This window comes from Bison bison, unplaced genomic scaffold (genome assembly GCF_000754665.1).
Source record: "Bison bison bison isolate TAMUID 2011002044 unplaced genomic scaffold, Bison_UMD1.0 scf7180017864285, whole genome shotgun sequence".
Lineage (NCBI taxonomy): Eukaryota > Metazoa > Chordata > Mammalia > Artiodactyla > Bovidae > Bison > Bison bison.
In genome coordinates, this window is record NW_011494857.1 from 1,189,930 (window position 1) to 1,209,249 (window position 19,320).

At 57.5% G+C, this 19,320-nt stretch overlaps 3 protein-coding genes across 3 annotated transcripts; 1 reads left to right on the top strand and 2 right to left on the bottom strand.

Annotated features, from left to right (window-relative positions):
* Positions 1 to 17: 17 nt before the first annotated feature.
* Positions 18 to 813, bottom strand: PTH2 (parathyroid hormone 2). Its single transcript, XM_010849608.1, has 2 exons — positions 692 to 813; positions 18 to 192 (listed from the first exon to the last, which is right to left on the bottom strand). Exons 1-2 carry the CDS (start codon positions 811 to 813, stop codon positions 18 to 20), a joined length of 297 nt encoding a protein of 98 aa, XP_010847910.1.
* A 2,517-nt stretch (positions 814 to 3,330) lies between these two features.
* GFY (golgi-associated, olfactory signaling regulator) lies at positions 3,331 to 5,796 on the top strand. Its single transcript, XM_010849609.1, has 4 exons — positions 3,331 to 3,919; positions 4,058 to 4,642; positions 4,987 to 5,160; positions 5,597 to 5,796. The coding sequence occupies exons 1-4, from the start codon at positions 3,331 to 3,333 to the stop codon at positions 5,794 to 5,796; spliced, it is 1,548 nt and encodes a 515-aa protein (XP_010847911.1).
* Positions 5,797 to 6,089: 293 nt separating this feature from the next.
* Positions 6,090 to 17,324, bottom strand: SLC17A7 (solute carrier family 17 (vesicular glutamate transporter), member 7). The gene is made up of 12 exons (XM_010849610.1): positions 17,258 to 17,324; positions 12,672 to 12,924; positions 11,066 to 11,184; positions 10,653 to 10,767; positions 10,487 to 10,574; positions 10,142 to 10,228; positions 9,900 to 10,042; positions 9,122 to 9,271; positions 8,809 to 8,941; positions 8,026 to 8,136; positions 7,694 to 7,821; positions 6,090 to 7,509 (listed from the first exon to the last, which is right to left on the bottom strand). Exons 1-12 carry the CDS (start codon positions 17,317 to 17,319, stop codon positions 7,216 to 7,218), a joined length of 1,683 nt encoding a protein of 560 aa, XP_010847912.1. The 5' UTR covers positions 17,320 to 17,324; the 3' UTR covers positions 6,090 to 7,215.
* Between the last annotated feature and the right edge of the window lie 1,996 nt (positions 17,325 to 19,320).

The window sequence follows — 19,320 nt, forward strand, 5'->3', positions numbered from 1 at the left end:
GTGGGGCGGGCAGGCGCTCAGGGCGCGTCCAGCACCAGCAGCTTGTGCATGTACGAGTTCAGCCAGTGGCGGCGCTCGAGGGCGGCCAGCAGCCGCGCGCGCTCCCGGAAGGCCGCGTCGTCCGCCAGCGCCAGGCTCCGCCGCGACTGGGGGGTGGCCGGACCCGCCCGAGCCTCGCCGGGGGTGCGGAGTCTGCCGGGAGATGGAAAGAGGCGGTTACCGTGGGTCTCGGCCCGCGGCCCGCCGCCTGTTCTCCCCGCGGTCTAACTCGAAGCCCTGTGACTGCACCAGATGCGGAGGGGCTCGGTCTCTGTCCCGTCTCTTGCTCTGTGTGGGTCTTCGGCTCAGTGTTCACCAGTTCCGAGCCTCCTGAGTACAGAGACCGAGTCTGATGCCCCTGTCCCGCCCCAGCGCTCGGCGCACGCGTGGCACACACCCCAGACCCAATAAACGTTGCTCAAGGAACAAACTCGTTCCTGCTTCGACTCCTTTCAAGTCTCTCAAAGCCTTTCTCAGAATCCTTTTGTATCTCTTTATTTTGCAGATTACCTACCTGTCAACCTCCTATCTCTGGCCTCCTCTCTGGGTCTCTATTTCCCCTTTCTGAGTCTTTGTTCCCCATTCTTTTCGGGTCTCTTTCCACCTCTCGGAGTCCCCACCCTTCCCTGGGAGACTTGGATGTCCCACTTACCTGAAGACCCCCGCAGGAGGTAGGGCGACTCCTGAGGCCGTGCGGTGGCCCCAGGACACAAGAAGCAGGAGCAGCAGCAGCAGCCGCACCCGGGGGCTCCTGGGTACCTGGCGGGTCTCCATCACCTGTGGAGAGACAAGAAAGAGCTCAGTGATGCCCGTGTCTGGGCCCAGAAACCAGACCCCATCATCCACCCACCCACCCCCGAAGCCCATTTGCAGGGTGCCCTACCGCGCAGTGGGCTCCCGGCAGCGAGGCTGGCAGCCCCCTTATATCGCCTCCACAGCCCCCGCAGCGGCCAATGACGCAGACCAGGGGGCCGGGGGCACCGGGTCACCCCCACCCCAGGCTCATTAGGAGCTGCCAGCGGTAATGAGGAGCCGGGGGTGGGGGGCCAGCCGCTGCCTTGGCGGCCACCCACTAATTGGGACCAGGAGCTGGGACCTGAGGAGAATCGGGAGGGGGAGAGACAGACAGACAGAGAAGTGGACACAGGGGGTGTGTCAGAGGGATAAAAATAGAGACTGGCGGAAGGACCATCAGAGCAGAAGCCAGAGACACAGAGAAAGAGAGACAGGGGAAGGAACAGAGGAAGGACAGATGGGGAGATGCAGAGACACAAAGAGATGAAGCAACCATGAGAGGGAAGGACAAAGACTGACAGAGAAGAGGAAAGAGAGGGAGAAAGGGAGCAACAGAGGAAGTAAGGAAAAGGGAAGGAAGAGAGAAAAGAGAGGGAAAAGGGACCAAGAGAGCAGCTATGAGATGGAGGATCAAGGGAACGGCACTTGGAAAGACAGAAGGAGATGAAAGGACAGCCAGCCAGCCTGGGCAGAGATGTCCAGAGACAAATCCAGGCAGGCAGAGACCAGAAAGACTGGGAGGTGGGAGACAGGGGTAGGAAAGAGAAGGCAAAGGGGATGTGTGGTGGTGGGATGTGAAGGCAAGTACAGTGACAGGCAAAATCAGGAAAGTCTTAGCGACCCTGCACAGAAGGGAAAAAGACAAACAAGAACCCTGACTACCCTGAAGTTGTGTCCAAGCCCTTCCCGCGGAGGAATTTGAGGGTGCTGTGAAGATAAGGCCCATCCCCCCAATACTGGCTCTTAACGGGGTGAGCTCTTCACGATGGGATGGTAGGCAAAGGTTGGGAAGTCCCAAAAGGCAGCAGCAATCTGGGTCTCAGATTGACAGGACGTGGGAACCAAGACTCCTAGTTCCCCAGAGGAGGGGAACAAGGCCTGGGTCTGGGAACCTGGATTCCTGGATCTGAGGGGAGAGGTCTGGGGGGAGGGGTCCCAACTCCTGGATATTGAAGTGGGAGGCTACCAGAGACCTGGATGCTTGGTGTGGGTGTAGGAGAGGGCAGAGGGCTGGGACCCTTGGGTTTGCAGGGAGGAGAGCTGGGTTGGGTCATACCCCTCAACCAAAGGATCCAGTCCCTAACTCCCTCCCCCACTCCAGAGACACTATCCTTTATCTCTGGCCCTTTAAGAGCTCAAGCTGTCGCTAGGCTCCCAGGATCCCAAGGGTGGGGATCAGTTGCATCACCTGTGCCCCTGGGATCCTATGTCCCACCACCCCACCCAGAGCCATTCTGCAGCATTCACCGATCTCTGCATTCAGCTCTGTTCACCTGTTGTTATCTTGGACCCCACTGAGCAGGTAAGAGACCTCAAATCCCAAGAGGCCCCAGCCCATTTGGGTGTATGCCCACCCCACCTTACCTAACCACAAACCTAGGTATCTCTGCCCGAGACCAGCATGAGACCTGGGGATCCCAGCTTCCATCCTCCATAGAGATACGAGTCCTGCCCCAGGCTGTCTCCTCCTGAAGGCTGAGGAATCCAGACCCCTTACACACCCATCTCTGGAGGATAGGAGACTCAAGAGTTCCCAATCTCCTTCTAACTCAGGACCCAAGAGTTCCAGACACCCATTTCCTTTCTCTCCTGCAATCCACAACCCACCCACCCCCCAAGCTTTGCTCCCTCAAAATTCTAGGCATCTGAACCTTCAGGCCTCTCCTTTCTAGAGAATTAGGAATTTAGACCCACATTGCCCTCCACCCTCTGGGAACAAGGAGTCTGAACCCCAAGCAGCCTTCTTGACCAGGATCCAGGCGCCTTCTGCCTCCTCAGGTTACAGGCATTTAGGCCCCCTCATCTCTCAAATCCAGGGGGTCAGGCCCCCAAGTCGTTCCTTCTGAGCTTCCTCTAATGTAAACAACTGTTGAGTCAAGATGTCCCCAGGGCCCTTGAAGAGGAATTGATCCCATGTCCCCTCAGAGGTCTACACACTTCGAAGCCAAAGTCAAAGATCTGGGGGCTCGGAAATGTGTCTTTCTTTCCCAATGTTCCTGGGACCCCCTTTGGGGAAACAAATAAGGAAATTTACTATGACTCCCAAGAAGCCCTGTGCCTCAGTCTCCCTTAGCTACCATGGCTTCCACCCCACAACCTACTGGGGAGTTGCAGGTGGCATCTCCTTTTCCTGGCTCTGACCTGGGCGGTGCTAATGTGGTCTATCTGGGGACCACTGGGCGTGGCCTCCGGAGTGGGCAGAGGGTCCTCCTGGGAGGCTCTGACCTTAACCCCTTCCTTCCCGCTCCCCTGCTGCTACAGGTATCACCCAAAGCTATGAAATCCTTCAGACCAATCCTCTTCCTTCTCGGCTTCCTCTTCACCTGGCTGGGCTCCAAGGCCGCCCCTACGGTCTCACTGCCTGCGGGCTCCGACTTCTTGGGGATAGACCACCCCTCCCAGCCCTACTCTCCGGCTTCTGAAAATTCCACTCTCTATGGACCTAACCCAGAATCTCCAGGGGCTGCTTATCCTGAGCCCTCTAAGACACCTCATGCGGTTTCCCCTGAGCCCTCCCCCCTTGCCTTCACTAAGACCCCCAGTACTGACCTCCAAGAAACCCCCCACCAGGAGCCTCCTAAGGCCCCCAAACCTAACTCATTCAACACCTCAACACCAGGGTCCCTGGACACCCTCCAAATTAACCCCTCCAAAATGATATATCCAGAACCATCTGAGACCCCCAAAGCTGACCTGACTGAACTTCCACACACAGAATCCCCTGAGGCCTCTACACCTAATTCCTCTAAAACCTCACACCCAGCATTTTCTGAGACCCCAAACCCTGACCCTACCCAAACTCCACACCAAGAATCCCCAGAGATTTCCAAGGTTAACTCCACGGAAATCTCACAGACAGAATCCCGTGAGAATCTCAATTCTAATCCCTCTAAAACTTCACACCTAGGATTTTCTGGGACCCCAAACCCTGATCCTACACAAACTCCTCATCAAGAATTCCCAGAGATTCCCAAACTTAGCTCCCCTGAGATGTCACTTGAAGAAACCCCTGAGACCCCAAATTCTGACCCCACCAAAATCTCTGACATCAAATCTCTGGAAACCCATGACTCTGACACCCCAAACCCTAAATTCCTCCAGACCCTCCATCCTGACCCTACTGAAACACCCCACCCGGTATCTCATATAGGCCACGAGCCCAACCCCCCTGAGATTCCCCAAACAAAATTCCCCACAACCCTCTACCAAGACTCAACAGAGATACCCACAGCCTCTGACCCTGAAATCTCCACTAGCCTTGCTCCAGAAACTCCTGCACCCGTCAAAGAAGTTACTGCTCTTAATGAGCAATCCCTGAATCCCAAGCCAGAAGCACTTGCAGTCACCCAGCCCACCACCCTTAAATTGCCCACCTCAGATTCTCCGGGGACAGTTGATCTGAAAGCCCCCCAGAACTCCAGCCCTAAAGGGCTCGACGCCCCTCCTCCCTCAGCCCGGATTGCAGGGTCCCCTGCTCCTCCAGGGCCCCCCAGTCAGCCCGCCCCAGCCACTCCGAGGGCCCCCCAGCGGCGCAGCCGAGGTGAGAGAGTCAACACTATCATCGTGTTGGAGAGAGTGCAGGAGACCGGTGAGGGGCTGGGGAGCCGGGCCCCTGGGTCTGGGGGAGGAGGGGCTGGGGTCCTGGATCCTGGGTCTGGGGGAGGAGGGCCTGGGGGCTGGACCCCTGGGTCTGCGGGAGGAGGGGCTGGGGGTCTGAACCCCTGGGTCTGCGGGAGGAGGGGCTGGAGGTCTGGACCCCTGGGTCTGTGGGAGGAGGGGCTGGGGGCCTGGACCCCCGGGTGTGAGGGAGGAAGGGCTGGGGGCCGGGACTCCCGGTTCCGAGGGCGGAGGAGGGCGGGATCTGGACTCGGGTCTGAGGATGGAGTGGGCTAGGAGGTTAGATTGCTCAGTCCCTGGGCCTCATTCCTCCAGGCGTGACCCTGGTGGGGCGTCCCCGGGGCGCGGCAGGCGGGGCCCTCTGCCTATTCCTCGCCGGGATCGGGCTGCTCATTGGCATTTTCCTGCTGCTGTGGTGTCTCTACCGCCGGGCGGCTCGACACCGGCACTTCGCACACCACCGACTCCCAAACGACGGAGATGAACCGGGTGAGCCACTCCTGCAGCGTCCCGCTCCTTAAGTGCTTGCACGTTTCCTTAACCTGGTTTCGCCTGGCACTTAAGGGCGCCCTACCTAAAAGTACAGGTCCCCATCCAAGATCAGCAGAAGCCCTGACCCCCAATTCTCTGGAAATTTCACAAACACCTGTGAAGTTGCGCCCCCAGCGCAGCGCGGAGTTGCCCCAGGCAGGGGAACTGCAGGTCCCTACAAGCCCCGCCCCTTTCCCCCTCCTGGCGCGCGGCATGCCCCGCCCCTGCTGCGCGGACACCACGCCCCCTTGCTATTTAAGGCCCCTTTATTCGAAAACCCGGTTCCACTGGAAGCTTGGAGTCCTCGCCCCCGTCTCCTCATCGGCCAGCGGCTCAGTAGAGGGGACAGACCCCCAGTCAGACCGGGGACGACCTCGCTCTTTTGTCCCCATAGTTATGCATTTGGACGCCCCGAAGGAACCCTACGACCTCTACTTTTACGCGCCGGACGCCTGGGTCCCTTCACACATCGCTACCAAGCAGCCACCACCCACCCCCCCGCTGCCGCCCAAGCTGCCTCCGCCGCCCCGCGGGGGCCGCCCCCAGCGCCTAGAACCGCTCTCCCCTGCCACGCTCCCAAACAACTTCCTGTGAGCCTCTCCAAACCTGCGCCAGCCCCAGACGGAGGAAGCACCCAGGGGTCCTGTCCTCAGGGTCAGCTTTGCTACCTAGTGGTCCTCTAGAATAGAGGACACCCTGAAATGCTTTAGATGTCAGCGGAGAACATAGTCTGAGACCGAATAAATCGCATGTTCCCACAGCTGGACAACTCCTCTGGCCTAAGACCTGGGAGAGGAGGGTGGCTGGGGTCAAGGAGACTGGGGGCTTGGGCTCCTCGGTCCGAGGGAGAAGGAGGTTGGAGATTCCCAAGGCCAGTGACGACGGAGTGTGTACACCAAAGCATTTTATTGGGAGAGGGGCAGGGCAGGATTTACAATCACAGAGACAGAGACACAAAGACACAACCCTGCCCCGGGGAAAAACACCCCTTTTCCCCAGCCCCATTCCCTTTCCTGGGATTCTGTGACTTCTCCTTTACATATGTTCCCCCAAATTCAAAGCCGAAATAGGGGAGTCTGAGAGGGGAAGGATCCCAGATTTGGAGTCATTTAGCCCCTGAGGGACGCAATAAATGGCCACTGAGAAAATGAGGGCAGTTCAAAACCACCCAGGAGAATAAAGTGCAAGGAATTGGGGGTAAGGGGAGCATCTTGAAACCACCATGGGGAAGTTCAGTGGCGGTGGCTTCAACCCGTTGAGTTGATGGACTTGAGCAGCCGCTCTTCTTAGACCTGAAAATCGTGTCAGAAAAAGTGCATGGGGGTGAAGAGAGGCATATTGTTAAAACTGCCATTTTGGTTGTTTCCCTAGGCAATGTGCTAAGCTGGGAGAAGGTTTTGGGGAAATTTGGTGCTGCAGCAGAGTCTGCTGGTGGGGGAGGGATGAAAAGGTTGGGTGGGGGTACTTGAAACTGCCATTTCCCCTCAGAAACGCTGGTGAGAATCAATCCCTAGAATGGCAGGGATGGGTGATTAGTTAAACCAACTTGGAAAAAGCAGAATACAGTTGGGAGAGATTTGAAACTTCTAGAGGAAGACCTTGAATTTTTTTGAAAGAGGAGGGGGGGTTGAGTAATCTCAGGGGTTCTCCTGAGAGTCCCAGGGGTTCAAGGAAAGGGGGAGGTGCCCAAAACCACAAGAGAGAGGAAGAGTCTGAATTGTCCATTCAAATAAAGCCCTGAAAGGAGAGATTTGAAACCACTGAGGCAGAAAAGAGTGGAGAAGAGAAGCTTTAGGGGAATTTGGGTATCCTTGAAACTGCCAGTCTGCAGCTTCACTACCCCTGAGAGGCAAATAGGATGGGAGGAGGATCTGACAGCACTGGGAGCAAGGGAGAGTGCTTCTTAGGCCTGAGGCAGGACAGAGAGGACTGGGGTTCCTTGACACTGTCATTCAGGCCAGAGATGTGAGGAATGGAGGTCCTAGAAACTGCCATCCAGTGGGAGGCACGTGGTCAGTAGTCCCGGACAGGGGGTGGGGGTCTTGGGGGTTGAACTGTGCTGTGTGTAGCCCCATAGGATGGAGGGGGAGCAGGGGGTGCCCCGGGGGGCTCAGCCTCATCCTCCATTTCGCTTTCGTCGCTGCCAGCCAGCTGGTCGTGGCCAACGAAGCCACATTTCTCTTCGCTCATCTCCTCAGGCTCCGCCCACGGCTGCTTCTCTCCTGAAGCGAAGACCCCGTAGAAGATGACGCCCCCATAGTGCACCAGGGAGGCAATGAGGAACACATACTGCCACTCCTCCCGAGTCTGTAGGGGGGACAACGGGGAAATGAAGTCAGAGGACAGATAGGAGAGGGAAGAGGCTGGGATAATAGGAAGGGGGCGGGCCTTTTCTCTGGAAAAGGAGCCGGAGATCCAGAGAGTTGACGTGTGTCAGGAAGGTGCTGTACACAGATTTGGAGGGCAAGTGGGTCAGGGCCCAGGCACGGACCTTGTGCTTAGTCATGGCACCCACGATGATGGGGCACACCATGCCGGACAACGTGCCCACGCCGTTGGAGATGCCCATGAGGATGCTGGCATAGCGCGGGGCGATGTCCAGATGGTTCACGTTGAACCCTGGCGAGGCGAGCCGAGAGGCGTCACAACCGATTCCCACTCCAGTGACTCCTCCCCCAGCCTAGCCTCCCCGACCTCCCGGCAGCTCCGCTTTTTCCAGTCCGCCTTTCGCCAGGCTGGGAGGTGCTCTACCTGAGCCAGGAAGTTCCCCACTGAGCTGAGCAGAGTCCCCCCACCCTCAAGCTGCAGATCGCCGGTTCTCACCGGAGATGGCGAAGCCGCTGAAGCCCACGGCGAGGACTAGGAAGGAGATGGCCACGCCCTTGGAGTGCGAGTAGCCGACCACCAACAGCAGAGTAGCTTCCATGCCAAAGCCTACGGAGGGCCGCCCCCTCTGAGCACAGGCCGCCCCGCACCGCCTCTCCAGACCCACTCCCGGCTCCCAGCCTCCCCCAGTTTGACCCAGTCCTGCCACTTCCACGCCTGTCCCTGGCTTTGTCCTCCATTCTGCCCGCGCCCGCCCTAACCAAGCCCTCAGTTCTCTAGTGCCTGGCCCTTGACCACGTGCACAGGCTTCGCTGCCCCAGCTGGGACCTCAATGGCCCCACCCCCTGACTAGACCACGCCCTGAAGACCGAGGGTGTAGGCCCCACCCCGGCACCTTCACGGCTTCCCTCTCAGTCCCCATTCATTACACTCACACCTTTGTCTCTCCGAGTGCCCCTCTTCATCACCCAGTTCCCATCCTACTCTGGCCAGCCTCGTATAGGCCCCGTCCTTCCAGACCCAACGTGGTCTCACCTTTGCTTCACCTGGGCAGCCACACCCGCCTTGCCCTTCTACAGACACTGCCCCGGAGGCTGCCACCTGAGATTCTGTTCCTGCCAGACCTGGTCTCGCTCCGCCTCCGCCTTTTTGGACACGCCCCCATGGACACGCCCTCTGACCCCGCCCCATCCGCCATGGTCCAGCCCTCTAGATACGCCCAGCCATGCTCCGCGCATCCCAGCCCGGTCCCATACCAGATCCAGGCCCCGCCCCACTCACCCCCACAGTTCATCAACTTGCGCACGTTGGTGGTGGACATGATGCGGCGGCTCCTCAGGAAGTCGGCGATCTGGCCTCCAATGGGCACGATGATGGTCATCACCAGGTGAGGCAACGCTGACACCAGGCCCACCTGCGCCGGCGGGCGTACAGGGAGTCGCGGCTCAGCGGCCACCTGCCCGGGGCTCTCACCACGGCTCAGGTACCATGGGCTTCCTCCCTGCCCCCTTTCCAACCCCTTGGGATCCAGGTTCCTCTCCTTCCCGCGCTCACCCGCCCGCCGCGCCCGCAGCTCTCCCCTTCCGGGTCCAACCTTGCTGATCTCGAAACCGAACACTTCTTCGAAGTAGGCAGGCTGGGAGATAAGAAGCAGGTAGAAAGTCCAGCTACGACAGAAGTTGGCCACGATAATGGCGTAGACTGGCATGGACGTGAAGAAGCGCCTCCAAGGTGTGTTAAATTTCTGTGGTGGGCGAGAGGAGGGAAGGGCTGCTAGGACAAAGAACAGGCCCGGGCGCTCTCCGAGTCCCTTCAGGGATCCCACGATAGTCCCGCAGAGACCCAGATTTCCCTGTCTCACTAAAGCCGCCGAGGAGGCGGGGTTGCCGGCCTGACCGCGTCCCCATGGGAACGCTGACATCCTAGCCTCAGTGGTCCTCAGGCTGGCGGGTGTCCAGACCCCATGCTGACCTTCAGAGAGTCATAAATGTGGACCCAAGAGTCTCCTTCCACCCAATTATGCCCCCTAATTCGATCCTCACCCATCCTGAGGTCTGAGCAAAACCCCACATTCTAATCCGCCTCTGCAGGTTTAACCAGGCCCATCAATGGTTCCGACCACCTCGCAACCTAGCCCTGCTCTCCGCACCTGCTAACTCCGTCCTCCCTGGGCTTTAATCACGCCTCCTAGGTTATAGCGCCATCCAACTGGTGATCCCATCGTCTCCTCTAAATGTCTATGGAAATGTCTATGTAGATCTACCAAGATCCACACGCAGTACGGATTCAAAGCCCCTCTTCCTCCCGTCTCCCCTGCCTTGATAGCTCTCCTCTCCCCACCGCGCCCCCACCCTCCAAGCTTGGGCCCGGACCGTGACGGGGTTCATGAGCTTGGCGCTCTCGCCGATGGCGTCCTCGATGTACTTGCGCTCCTCCTCCGAAATGCTAGGGTGCAGCGCCGGGGACTCGTAGGAGACGAGCAGCCAGAACAGGTACCAGAAGATCCCGAAGCTGCCTGGTAGGTGGAGGGGGTCAGGAGGAGGATGGAAGCGAGGTGACCACCGGCCTCGCTCTGCCCCGGCGCCACCCGGACCCAGGCGTCCGGGCCCCTCACCATAGACGTAGAATACAGAGCTCCATCCTGAGTACTGCACCAGGACTCCGGCGAGAGGCATCGCGACCACCGCCCCAGCATAGGAACCTAACGGGGAGGGTGCAGAATGGAGAAGAGCGCATCTTTCTTCAAATGCAGTAGTGCGGATTCCCAGACCCTACCTTCCTGGGACACAGAAGTACCAACCACTGCCCCTCCTCCCTCAGACACATAGGTCTGGGTCACCAGCCCCCTCCTCTCTCAGATCCGGGAGTTCAAGCCCGCAACCCACTCCTCCTTCTACCGAAGAGTCTAGACTCCAGCACCCCCTACCCACGAGTCCGGATCCCAGCCCCTTCCTCTCACCGCAAAAGGCTGTCGTCGCCAGGCGACTCCGCTCTAAGGGCGGGGCCCATTTGCTCCAGATCCCGTGGCAAGCAGGGTACGTGACCCCCTAGGGAAGAGAAAACCAAAGTCAACGAGAAAAGGTGGGGTCGGAACAGCAACGGGGTCATAGGGGGCGGAGCTTTACCTCTACCAACCCCTGCAGGATCCTCACGAAGATGACACAGCCATAGTGGACACGGGCAGCCGAGGGAATCAGCATGTTTAGAGTGGAGGTAGCCACAATAGCAAAGCCGAAAACCCTGGTAGGAAAAGTTTGTGTTCCGAGAAGAGTCCAGCTATCCTGCCAGACCTAGGACTCTGCCCTTTCCTCCTTCAGCACGCCAGGGCCCGCGCCCCCAGAACCCCAGGTCCCACCTTCTATGAGACTCCCCGCTTCCACAATACAAACCCCACCTTTCTCTAGGGCCTCGGCCCTGAACCCAGGCTCCTCCGGTTTTCCCGGAGTCAGCCCCCAAATGCAAGGCCACAGCCTGTAACCCCACCCACACAACTGTAGTTTCTGCCCACTTTGCGACATCCGCCCCGCCCCCCACATACCTGTTGGCTGCGAATTTTTGGCAGATAAATCCTCCAGGAATCTGGGTGACAATGTAGCCCCAGAAAAAGGAACCGTGTATGAGGCCAACAGTCTCTGGATCCCAGTTGAACTGAGCTTTCTGTGGGCCAAAAGGCACATCAAACCAGCACCCCTGCCCCAGACGCTCTGCTTCTCCACCAATCAGCACCCGCAGACAGTCCCTCGGCCAATCAGCAACAAGGATCCCCTCTCGCCTTCAAAACACCTGCCAATCAGAGCTCGGGCCATCTACCCCAACTTTGCTCCTCCATGTTGCTAGGGCCGCACTACCTTAGCAACAGAGCCTGTTGCTGCCTAGAGGCCTAGCTCTGTCTGCTTGCCTGCCTCAGGGTCCCTTATGCATAGGAGCCCATATATGGGGTGGGTTTCTTCCTCCACTTCTAACCAATGTACAAACTGTTTGCAGATTGGATGCGTTCTAGGAAGAGACAAGAAGTAGCCAAAGGGTTGGGCATGATTGGAAAAGAACAGGGGCAGGTAGGCCACAGCCCAAATCAGGATTTTTTTTTTGGAGGCAGGGGCATGGCCTATATGGAAATTAAAACAGAAAATCTGAGACGAAGAGGGGCTTCAGGTTAATGGCCAGAGCAGATGGAGAAGGGATGTAAGCAGCGGTGGAACTTTCAAAAAGCCAGAATCAAAATTCACAATGGGGCCTTCCTTGGCGGTCCAGTGGTTAAGACTCCCCCTTCCAATACAGGGTTTGATCCCTGGTAGGGGAGCTAAGATCCCACATGCCTTATGGCCAAAAAACCAAAACAGAAGCAATGTTGTAATAAATTCAATAAAGACTTTAAAAATGTCCCATATAAAAAAAAAAATCTTACAAAAAAATTTCACGGTGGAGGGACTTCCCTGGTGGTCAAGTGTGTAGGATTCCCTGCTTCCACTGCAAGGGGTGCTGGTTAGATCCCTGCTTGAGAAAGTTCCGCAAGCCGCAAGTTACGGCAACAACAACAACAACAAATTCACGGAGCCTGAGTTGGCCTGGGAGTAACATTCAACACTGGAACAGGTGCGGGAGATGCAGGTGGAGCGAAGTTGCTAGGATGCCCAAAATGAAACAGGAGGAGCCATATCATAGGGAACCAAATGCTTGGCAGAGTCTACACTTTGACAGCAGAGAGGTGAAACAAACAGGAGCGGGGCTTCATTTAGATAAGGGCAGGACTTAGGAAGGGAGAGCCCTGAGGCGAGGTGGAGCTGAGGTTCTGTGCCAAGTGTCCGACTCTTTGTGATCCCATGGACTGTAGCCCACCAGGCTCCTCTGTCCATGAGATTCTCCAGGCAAGTATACCGGAGTGGGTTGCCATGCCCGTCTCCAGGGTATCTTTCCCACCTAGGGATCGAACCCACATCTCTTTTATCTCCTGCATTGGCAGGCGGGTTCTTTACCACTAGCGCCACCTGGTTAGGGCCCAGGGTGCGGCAGCGCAAAAAGGCGGGTCTACTCAGGCCTGGGCGTGGAAGGGGCGTGGTCTGGGCCTCGCGTAGGTGAGTGTGACGTCATCAGAGGGCCCGGGCAGGGTTTCCCCCAGCCTCAGGCAGCTCCCGGCCCCGAGCTACCTGCATCACCACGTGGCCCCCGCGGTGGGTCGTGCTGTTGTTGACCATGGAGACGATGGCCACGCCCAGGTTGCAGCGGATGCCAAAGCTAATGCAGAAGCCCAGACCGCTCATGATGGCGATAATGTAGCGGCGAGGGAGGCCAAAGCAGGTGCAATCCACGACCGGCGGGTCCCGGGTCTGCGTCGTGACCGGGCGCCCATCTGCACTCAGCTCCAGCGTCTCGGCACCTTCTTGCCGCTTCTCCAGAAGACTGCGGCGAGGCAGCAAGGATCAGACTCGGACGTCCGGGCCCCTAGCCCCCTCCTCCCCATGACACGAGTCGGGGCAAAACTTCTTGCTTTTCAAGACCAGGGATTCTAAACCCGCAGCCCCTCTTTCCCCAAGAGTCCAGCCCCAACTTCCTTCTCCCTCCAGGGTCCAGGAATCTGGACCCCTGGTCTCCATCTCCCTCAGACGAGGAATTCCCACGCGCCCCCAGCCCCTTCCTTCCTCAGACTCGAGTATGGATCTCCCCAGTTCCCTTCTCCACTAGCCTTGTCACCTCTCAACTCAGTTGTTTTAGACCCAGGCTACCCTTTGTGATCCAAAACCCTGTGCCCTGAGCCCCCATCCGCAAGGCCCAGAGACTCTCTCCAGCCCCCTCTTCCAGATATGAGTCTATTTGTGGAAGCAAAAGGCGCTAAGGAGATGCCTCAGCAAAGGTGTCAAAAGAACAGATGCTTCTCAGCCACATCTGCTATATATACTGCACCCCCTCCCCTGCCCCGGGACATGCCCTGCCGGGCTTCCAGGCCCAGGTGTGGGCTGACATCCAGCTGACTCCATTCAGCCACTGGAAGCCCACTCTCAGGGATCGGGGGTGGGGGGGGTGGAGAGGTCCAGGGCACTGGAATCCAGCAGCCCAGCTGGATATATCTGGGGAAACTTGAGTTCAGGCTGTCAGTCTAGGGGGTGGGGAGGAGGAGTGGCGGGTGGTGTCCTGGCAAGGGACAGATGGCCCTGGTAGGGGGGTTGGCTCAGTCCCCAGCGTGACTCTCGCCCCCGCCTGTTCTGGATCCAGGATTGAATCTGTGACGAGGAATAGGGTACTTGGAGGGCCACCTCCATTCCAGAGAGAGGCTGCAGGGATAAAGAGGTGCCCTGAGACAGACGTGGAAAAATTCAAAAGGAGAATGTCAGAAATGGAGTCGGGGAGTGGAGAGAACAGAGACTGAGAGAAAGAGGATCAGAAACACAGGAGGGAGAGAGACTCAGAGAGAAGGAAACAGATACCCAGAGAGGGAGAAACAGACAACCAGTCTGAAAGAGACCGGGGCAGAGACCCTGAGAAAAGATGGGGGAGGGGCAGGAAAGAGACCCTGAGAAGGAAAGGGACTGAAACCCAGTAAGGGACCCAAAGACAAGTGGGGACAGAAACCCAGGAGAGAGAACGCAGAGACAGAGACCCAGAACGCTGAGAGAAAGACGGAAAGACAAGGAGCCTGAGGAGAGACAGGCTGGGGACATGATGTGTGAGGCGTGGCTCTTCTCCGAGGCCGGTAGGCAGCCAGGGGATCCGGCTGGATCCCAGGAAGGGGCTAGAACAGATGGAGGCGAGGGAGACTGGGACGGGGGAGGAAAGAACAGCCAGACGGTCTGGGAGGAGGCGGGTGAAAGAGATGGGAACACAGCAACCCTCCCCATCCTGGAACTTAAGGAAGTGGGGGAGGGGGTTAAGAAAGTGGGGAGACTGGGGGAACGGACAGAAACTAGGGGGATGAGGAATAAGACCCTGGGTAGGGGACAATAAGCCAGATAGTGGGGAACAGAAGCCCCCCAAAATGAATAGTGCACGGTGGTAGGGACTGGCCCCTCCCATCAGAACAGGTCGGCCAATGAGATTAAACTTTGACCCAGGTTGCCCTCCCATGCTGTTTGACCCTGAAACTCAAGATGGGATTGCAGCCCCTGAAATTTGATATTCATTGTTAATATGAGGACATAGATCTCGGATCAAGGTTTTCTAAACCACGGAATGCAGTCTCAGTATTCTGTATCTGTAAAATGGGGGCACGAGTAGAATGTGAGGTTACAAGGAGGGAACTTCAAGGTGACATTGTCATTTCAGGAGAATTAGAGACGTAGAGACGCAGAGGTGAAGGTGGCCCCAATGCTTCATGGAGGGTAAGAACAGATCGCTTTGCCCTCTCAGAATGCCTGGAACTCAGGATTAGGAACTTGGTGATGATGAAAGGCAGTGGTTAGGGAGCACGTAGGTCACTTTCCTGGTGGTTCAGACAGTAAAGAATCTGCCTGTAATGCGGGAGACCCGGGTTAGATCCTTGGGTCAGGAAGATCCCCTGGGGAAGGGAAGGGCTACCCACTCCAGTATTCTTGCCTGGAGAATTCCATGGACAGAGGTGGCTGACAGGCTACAACCCATGAGGTCGTAGAGTCAGACTGCCCCCTTCCACTTTCTTTCACCCAAAATGAAGAGTGTCTCAACCTCCATCTCTGGGTCTCTGCCTCTGCTTCTCAGAGATTCTCAGCCCACCCCCCTACTCCCCCCTCCCCAATCTCTGTCCTCATGTCCCTTTGGTTCTCCCTTACCCTCCCATTGTACAACTGAGAAAACTGAGTCTCAGGAAACAGAAGCAGCATGTCCAAGGTCACACACAAGTAGCAGTGGGACCCGATCACTTCCTGGTCCTCCAAATTGCCCCACCCCAGGCCTGGCTCTCAAAGGAGGCATATTGGCTCCTGTCTCTTGCTGTATTCCCTCTCCCCCCTGGTCCCTGTCCCAAGTCGCCCTGGGTTGCTACGTGTTTCCTGATCTGAGGGAGTTTTCCACCCACTCCAGCAGCACTCATCTCGAGGAAATCTGCAGCCCCCACCCAAGACTTGGGCGGGAGACTGACCTGGGTTCAAAAGATTCCATGTGTACTCAGCCACTGACTTCCCCCCTTTTCCCAATGGTGCATCAGTTTCCCCAGCTTTGTCTAGAGGATTAAAAGGAGTCAGGTGTGGGCATTTCCCCCTCTCTGCAATCACCAGAGCAGACCCCAGGATTCAGATGCGATTGTTCTCCTGGGCTCAAACTCCTTAGTGACTGTCCTGGTGGGAACCCTGAACTCTGGGGTCTCTAGGGGCTCCCAAGGCAGCTGAGAAAGGTGATGATCAGGCAGAGTCAGATAGAGAGAAACCCAGACACAGGAGAAGCGGAGACTGAGGAAGAAAGAGAGCCTGAGAAACACATTCCTCCTCCCTCCATCCCCCTTCCCAACCCCCTCCACCAGCACGTCTCTCTCCCTCTCCTGACTTCACGCTGATGTATTTTGAGAAACTCGTGAAAGGAGGTGAGAAAAAGGGTGGGGAGGGGCTGGAAGATTGGGAAAAAGAAAGGGTGAGGTTATCTCAGCTCCTCCACCCCCTCCCTAACACTGCGCCATCCTCCTGCCCCCCTCCCTTCTGTCCAGCTTTATTCCTATCTCTCAGGTTACTAAAGGGTGGGGTAAGTTTGGAGCGTGGAGGTAATCTGCAGCAAGCAGGACTAGTGTTAGACTTAGAGAAGGACTTGCATGGTCTAGTGAGCTGCACTGAAGATCAATCAAAGATAGGGTCAGGGCTGTGGGCCACGGGGACCCCAGGGTCTGAGGGAATGGCAGCAGGGGCATGGTGCTGATGAGGCCCCAACTCCTCCCTGCACTGTGGCCAGATATTTTTAGGCTTCTCCGCAGCTGAGTAATTTCTCTGACTTGGAGCCAGGGCTGGGGTTGGGGGTGAGAGACTCAGGAGAGGTGTAGCAGACTGCTCTGGGGACACCCAGGTCATTGGGGTCATCTCCTTGACTGGGAGGAAGTCCCTTTCAGCCCTAGTCTATACCCTTTGGAAAGTCCATCCTATTCCAGGAGCCTAATGTTTGGCCTGCAACTTCCTTCTCCATCAGAGACCCAGGATACCCTGGCTTCTTCCAGCTTAGCTCTCCTCAAGGACAAGGACCAATGGACCTCAATCCGATTTAGCTTCAGATTAAACTCTCTGAGAGATGGCAACTGACAAACACACAGAGATGGAGAGATCTGGGATGAGGTAGTAAAAAAAAACCAGAGAGAGTGCCAGAGTTCCTAAAGGAGAGTGTCAGAAATCCTAGGGCAGGGAGTTGGGGGACAGAGACTCAGAGAAAGACACAAAGACCCAGAGAGAGGGTTGTAGAGATCTAGTGAGAGCAAGAGAGAGGGACGGGAACTCAGAGATAAAAGGAAATAGAGACTTGGAGAGAGTGGACAGAGATTTGGAGAGAGGAGGCAGAGAGAATACAGGTGAAGGGAGACCTAGAAGCCGGCGAGGGAATCAGAGATCCAAAAGAGGGGGATATATATTTATAATCCCAGAGAAAAGGGCAGAGAGCCTAGGGATGGGGTGGGGCGCAGAAAAATGATGGATGAGACCGGACCGTCGGAGACCGAGGGAGAAAACTGGACAGATGGGTGGCCCCCCCACGCATGGGTACCGCCTGTCCAGCTGTTCATCTGCGCGCAGGTGGGAATGAGCGTCCTCCTCGGACCCTCGCGTTCTTCCACGCCCAGGACCCCCACCACGCTCACCGGTGTAGCTTCCCGAGGGCGCGACCCGCTAGCTTCCGAAACTCCTCCTGGCGGAACTCCATGGTGGCCGCCCCTGCTGCCGGACCCCCCCGCGATCCCCCCGCCCGCGGGCCCGGGCGGCCGCGTCCGGGTACCCGGGGTCCGCCCCGGCCCGGCCGGCCCCGCAGCTCCGCTCGGGGGGAAGGAGGCTGCGAGTGCGGGCTTTCTGGGGGCTGTCACCGGACTCAGCGTCGGGGGCGGGTGGGGTGGGACGAGGCCCCGCCACCCTGCTATACCCCGCCCCTTGTATTCTAGTCCCGCCCACCTTCCGCTGCCATTCATCCAGGTTCTCGCCTCGCCCAAGACCAAGCCTCTGGGTTTTGAACTCACTTGTCTGGGTTGCATCGCTCCCAAATCAGTCCCTTCCCGGAGTTACTTCTCCCTCACCCATTCCCCACTAGCTCCTTCTATCCCAGATTCTCTCTCCTCCAGAGTTCTTTCCTGAGATTTGCTCCCGCCGCTTGTTTCCCCTAATTTCGTGCTCGCATTTTCATCTTCCTCTAAATATCCTCCAGCGTTTGTCCTCCCAGTCCTACCTCTCCGAATTTCTGTGCCCCCCAGTTCCTCATCCTGCCCAGGCATGCCATCCCCAACCCGCCGCTTCCTCAGTTCCAACTTTCTCATTCAGAAGGTTCTTTTCTCATTCAGGGAATTCCTTCCCCTTTCGTAGATTCCAACCCCCATTTCGATCCACCCATTGTCCCCTCTAGTTCTTCCCCATCCACCTGTTTCCATCTTTCCCCTTTTGGATTCCATGTCCCTCCAGTTCTATTTCCCCTCTTGGCCCACCACCCCTTCCAGTTCCTTCATTTCCGATTTCCTTCCCTCTGGGTTCATCTCTTCAGTTATACTCCCCCTACCCTCTTGCAGGTCATTATTCCCTCCCTAGCCTCGGATCTATCCCCGCCCTTTTATTTCTCTCATCCTGAGTTCTGTCCCCACCCGTTGAGTGTGTCCCCTTGGATATTTCTTTACCCCTGAGTTCTGTCCCCTCCCCTGGGATCTATCCCTGCTTTGATTTTTGCCCACACCCTCTGGAACCCGATCCAGGTATACATCCGTGAGTACTTTCCGCGCCCGTGAGTTCTAGTCCCTCCCTCTGGAATCTGTCTCCGCCACCTGGGATCTGTCCCCGCCCTCTGAACTCTTATTGCACCCCTGAATTCCAGCCCTGCCCCTCTGGGGTTGAACCTCGACTGTCCTCGGCCATCTCCAGCCCGAAGGCAGGTTCTGCTCCGCTCCTTTCGCCGCCAGCCCCTTTCCCCGACGCCGAGTCCACCTCCAGATACAGCCCCCAGGAGGGTGCTCCTTTCCCCATCGCCTCCCTGCGTCGGGCCAAAAATGCGCTTGGGATTAAAATTTCATGATGTGGCACAGGTCCGCGAGGGAGTGGGAGGGAGCAGCCAGCGCGGCGGGCGGGCGCCAAGGACGAGGCGCAGCCTCTCGCCTCTAGCTTTGCCTCGCTGAGTCTTTGGGTGTCACAGTTTTGCCTGTGTTTGAGAAAACCTCGAATTCTTAGGGAGGAGAGGCTGGGGGCTGGGACTCCTGGGTTCGAGGGAGGAGGGAGCCGGGAGCTCGGACTCCAGAGTCTAGGGGAGAAGCCCGCGGAGCCGTCCGCACGCGCCACCCTGCGGCGGCAGAATCCCCGGTCTGGGTGTGGAGGCGGCGGCCGCGGCTCCGAGCCAGGTGTGAAGGTGGAGCAGATGGTGAAGAGGAGGGAGTGGGAGGGGAGCCCCGCCGCTGCCAGATCTCAAGCCTTCGCCGGAACCATCACCATGGAGACCGCGGAAGGCAGAGAGGACCCAGCCCCACATTTTCGGGACCCGGGAACGAGTTCTTCAGCCTCCCACGGAGGGTTCCTTTGCAAACTACAAGTCCCAGCGGCCGCTGGACTTCACCGTTTTCTTCTGAATGACTGCATACTCAGAGGGCTGCTGGGAGTTGTAGTTCTCTGAGACAATGGATTGAAGTCGCTTTGCGCCCTCTGTTGGACACGAAGCCCAAATTCACTCCTGAGGACCAAG

What these genes read in the sequence shown, in the direction of transcription:
- PTH2 (XM_010849608.1), bottom strand. Translation starts at nt 813, where the DNA reads ATGGAGACCCGCCAGGTACCCAGGAGCCCCCGGGTGCGGCTGCTGCTG. An exon ending in CCTCCTGCGGGGGTCTTCAG is followed by an intron (nt 193 to 691) that starts GTAAGTGGGACA and finishes ATCTCCCGGCAG; the next exon opens with ACTCCGCACCCCCGGCGAGG.
- GFY (XM_010849609.1), top strand. Translation starts at nt 3,331, where the DNA reads ATGAAATCCTTCAGACCAATCCTCTTCCTTCTCGGCTTCCTCTTCACC. An exon ending in GGAGAGAGTGCAGGAGACCG is followed by an intron (nt 4,643 to 4,986) that starts GTGAGGGGCTGG and finishes TCATTCCTCCAG; the next exon opens with GCGTGACCCTGGTGGGGCGT. An exon ending in AAACGACGGAGATGAACCGG is followed by an intron (nt 5,161 to 5,596) that starts GTGAGCCACTCC and finishes TTGTCCCCATAG; the next exon opens with TTATGCATTTGGACGCCCCG.
- SLC17A7 (XM_010849610.1), bottom strand. Translation starts at nt 17,319, where the DNA reads ATGGAGTTCCGCCAGGAGGAGTTTCGGAAGCTAGCGGGTCGCGCCCTC. An exon ending in TCGGTTTCGAGATCAGCAAG is followed by an intron (nt 8,942 to 9,121) that starts GTTGGACCCGGA and finishes CCGCCGGCGCAG; the next exon opens with GTGGGCCTGGTGTCAGCGTT. An exon ending in CAGCGGCTTCGCCATCTCCG is followed by an intron (nt 7,822 to 8,025) that starts GTGAGAACCGGC and finishes TCGCCTCGCCAG; the next exon opens with GGTTCAACGTGAACCATCTG.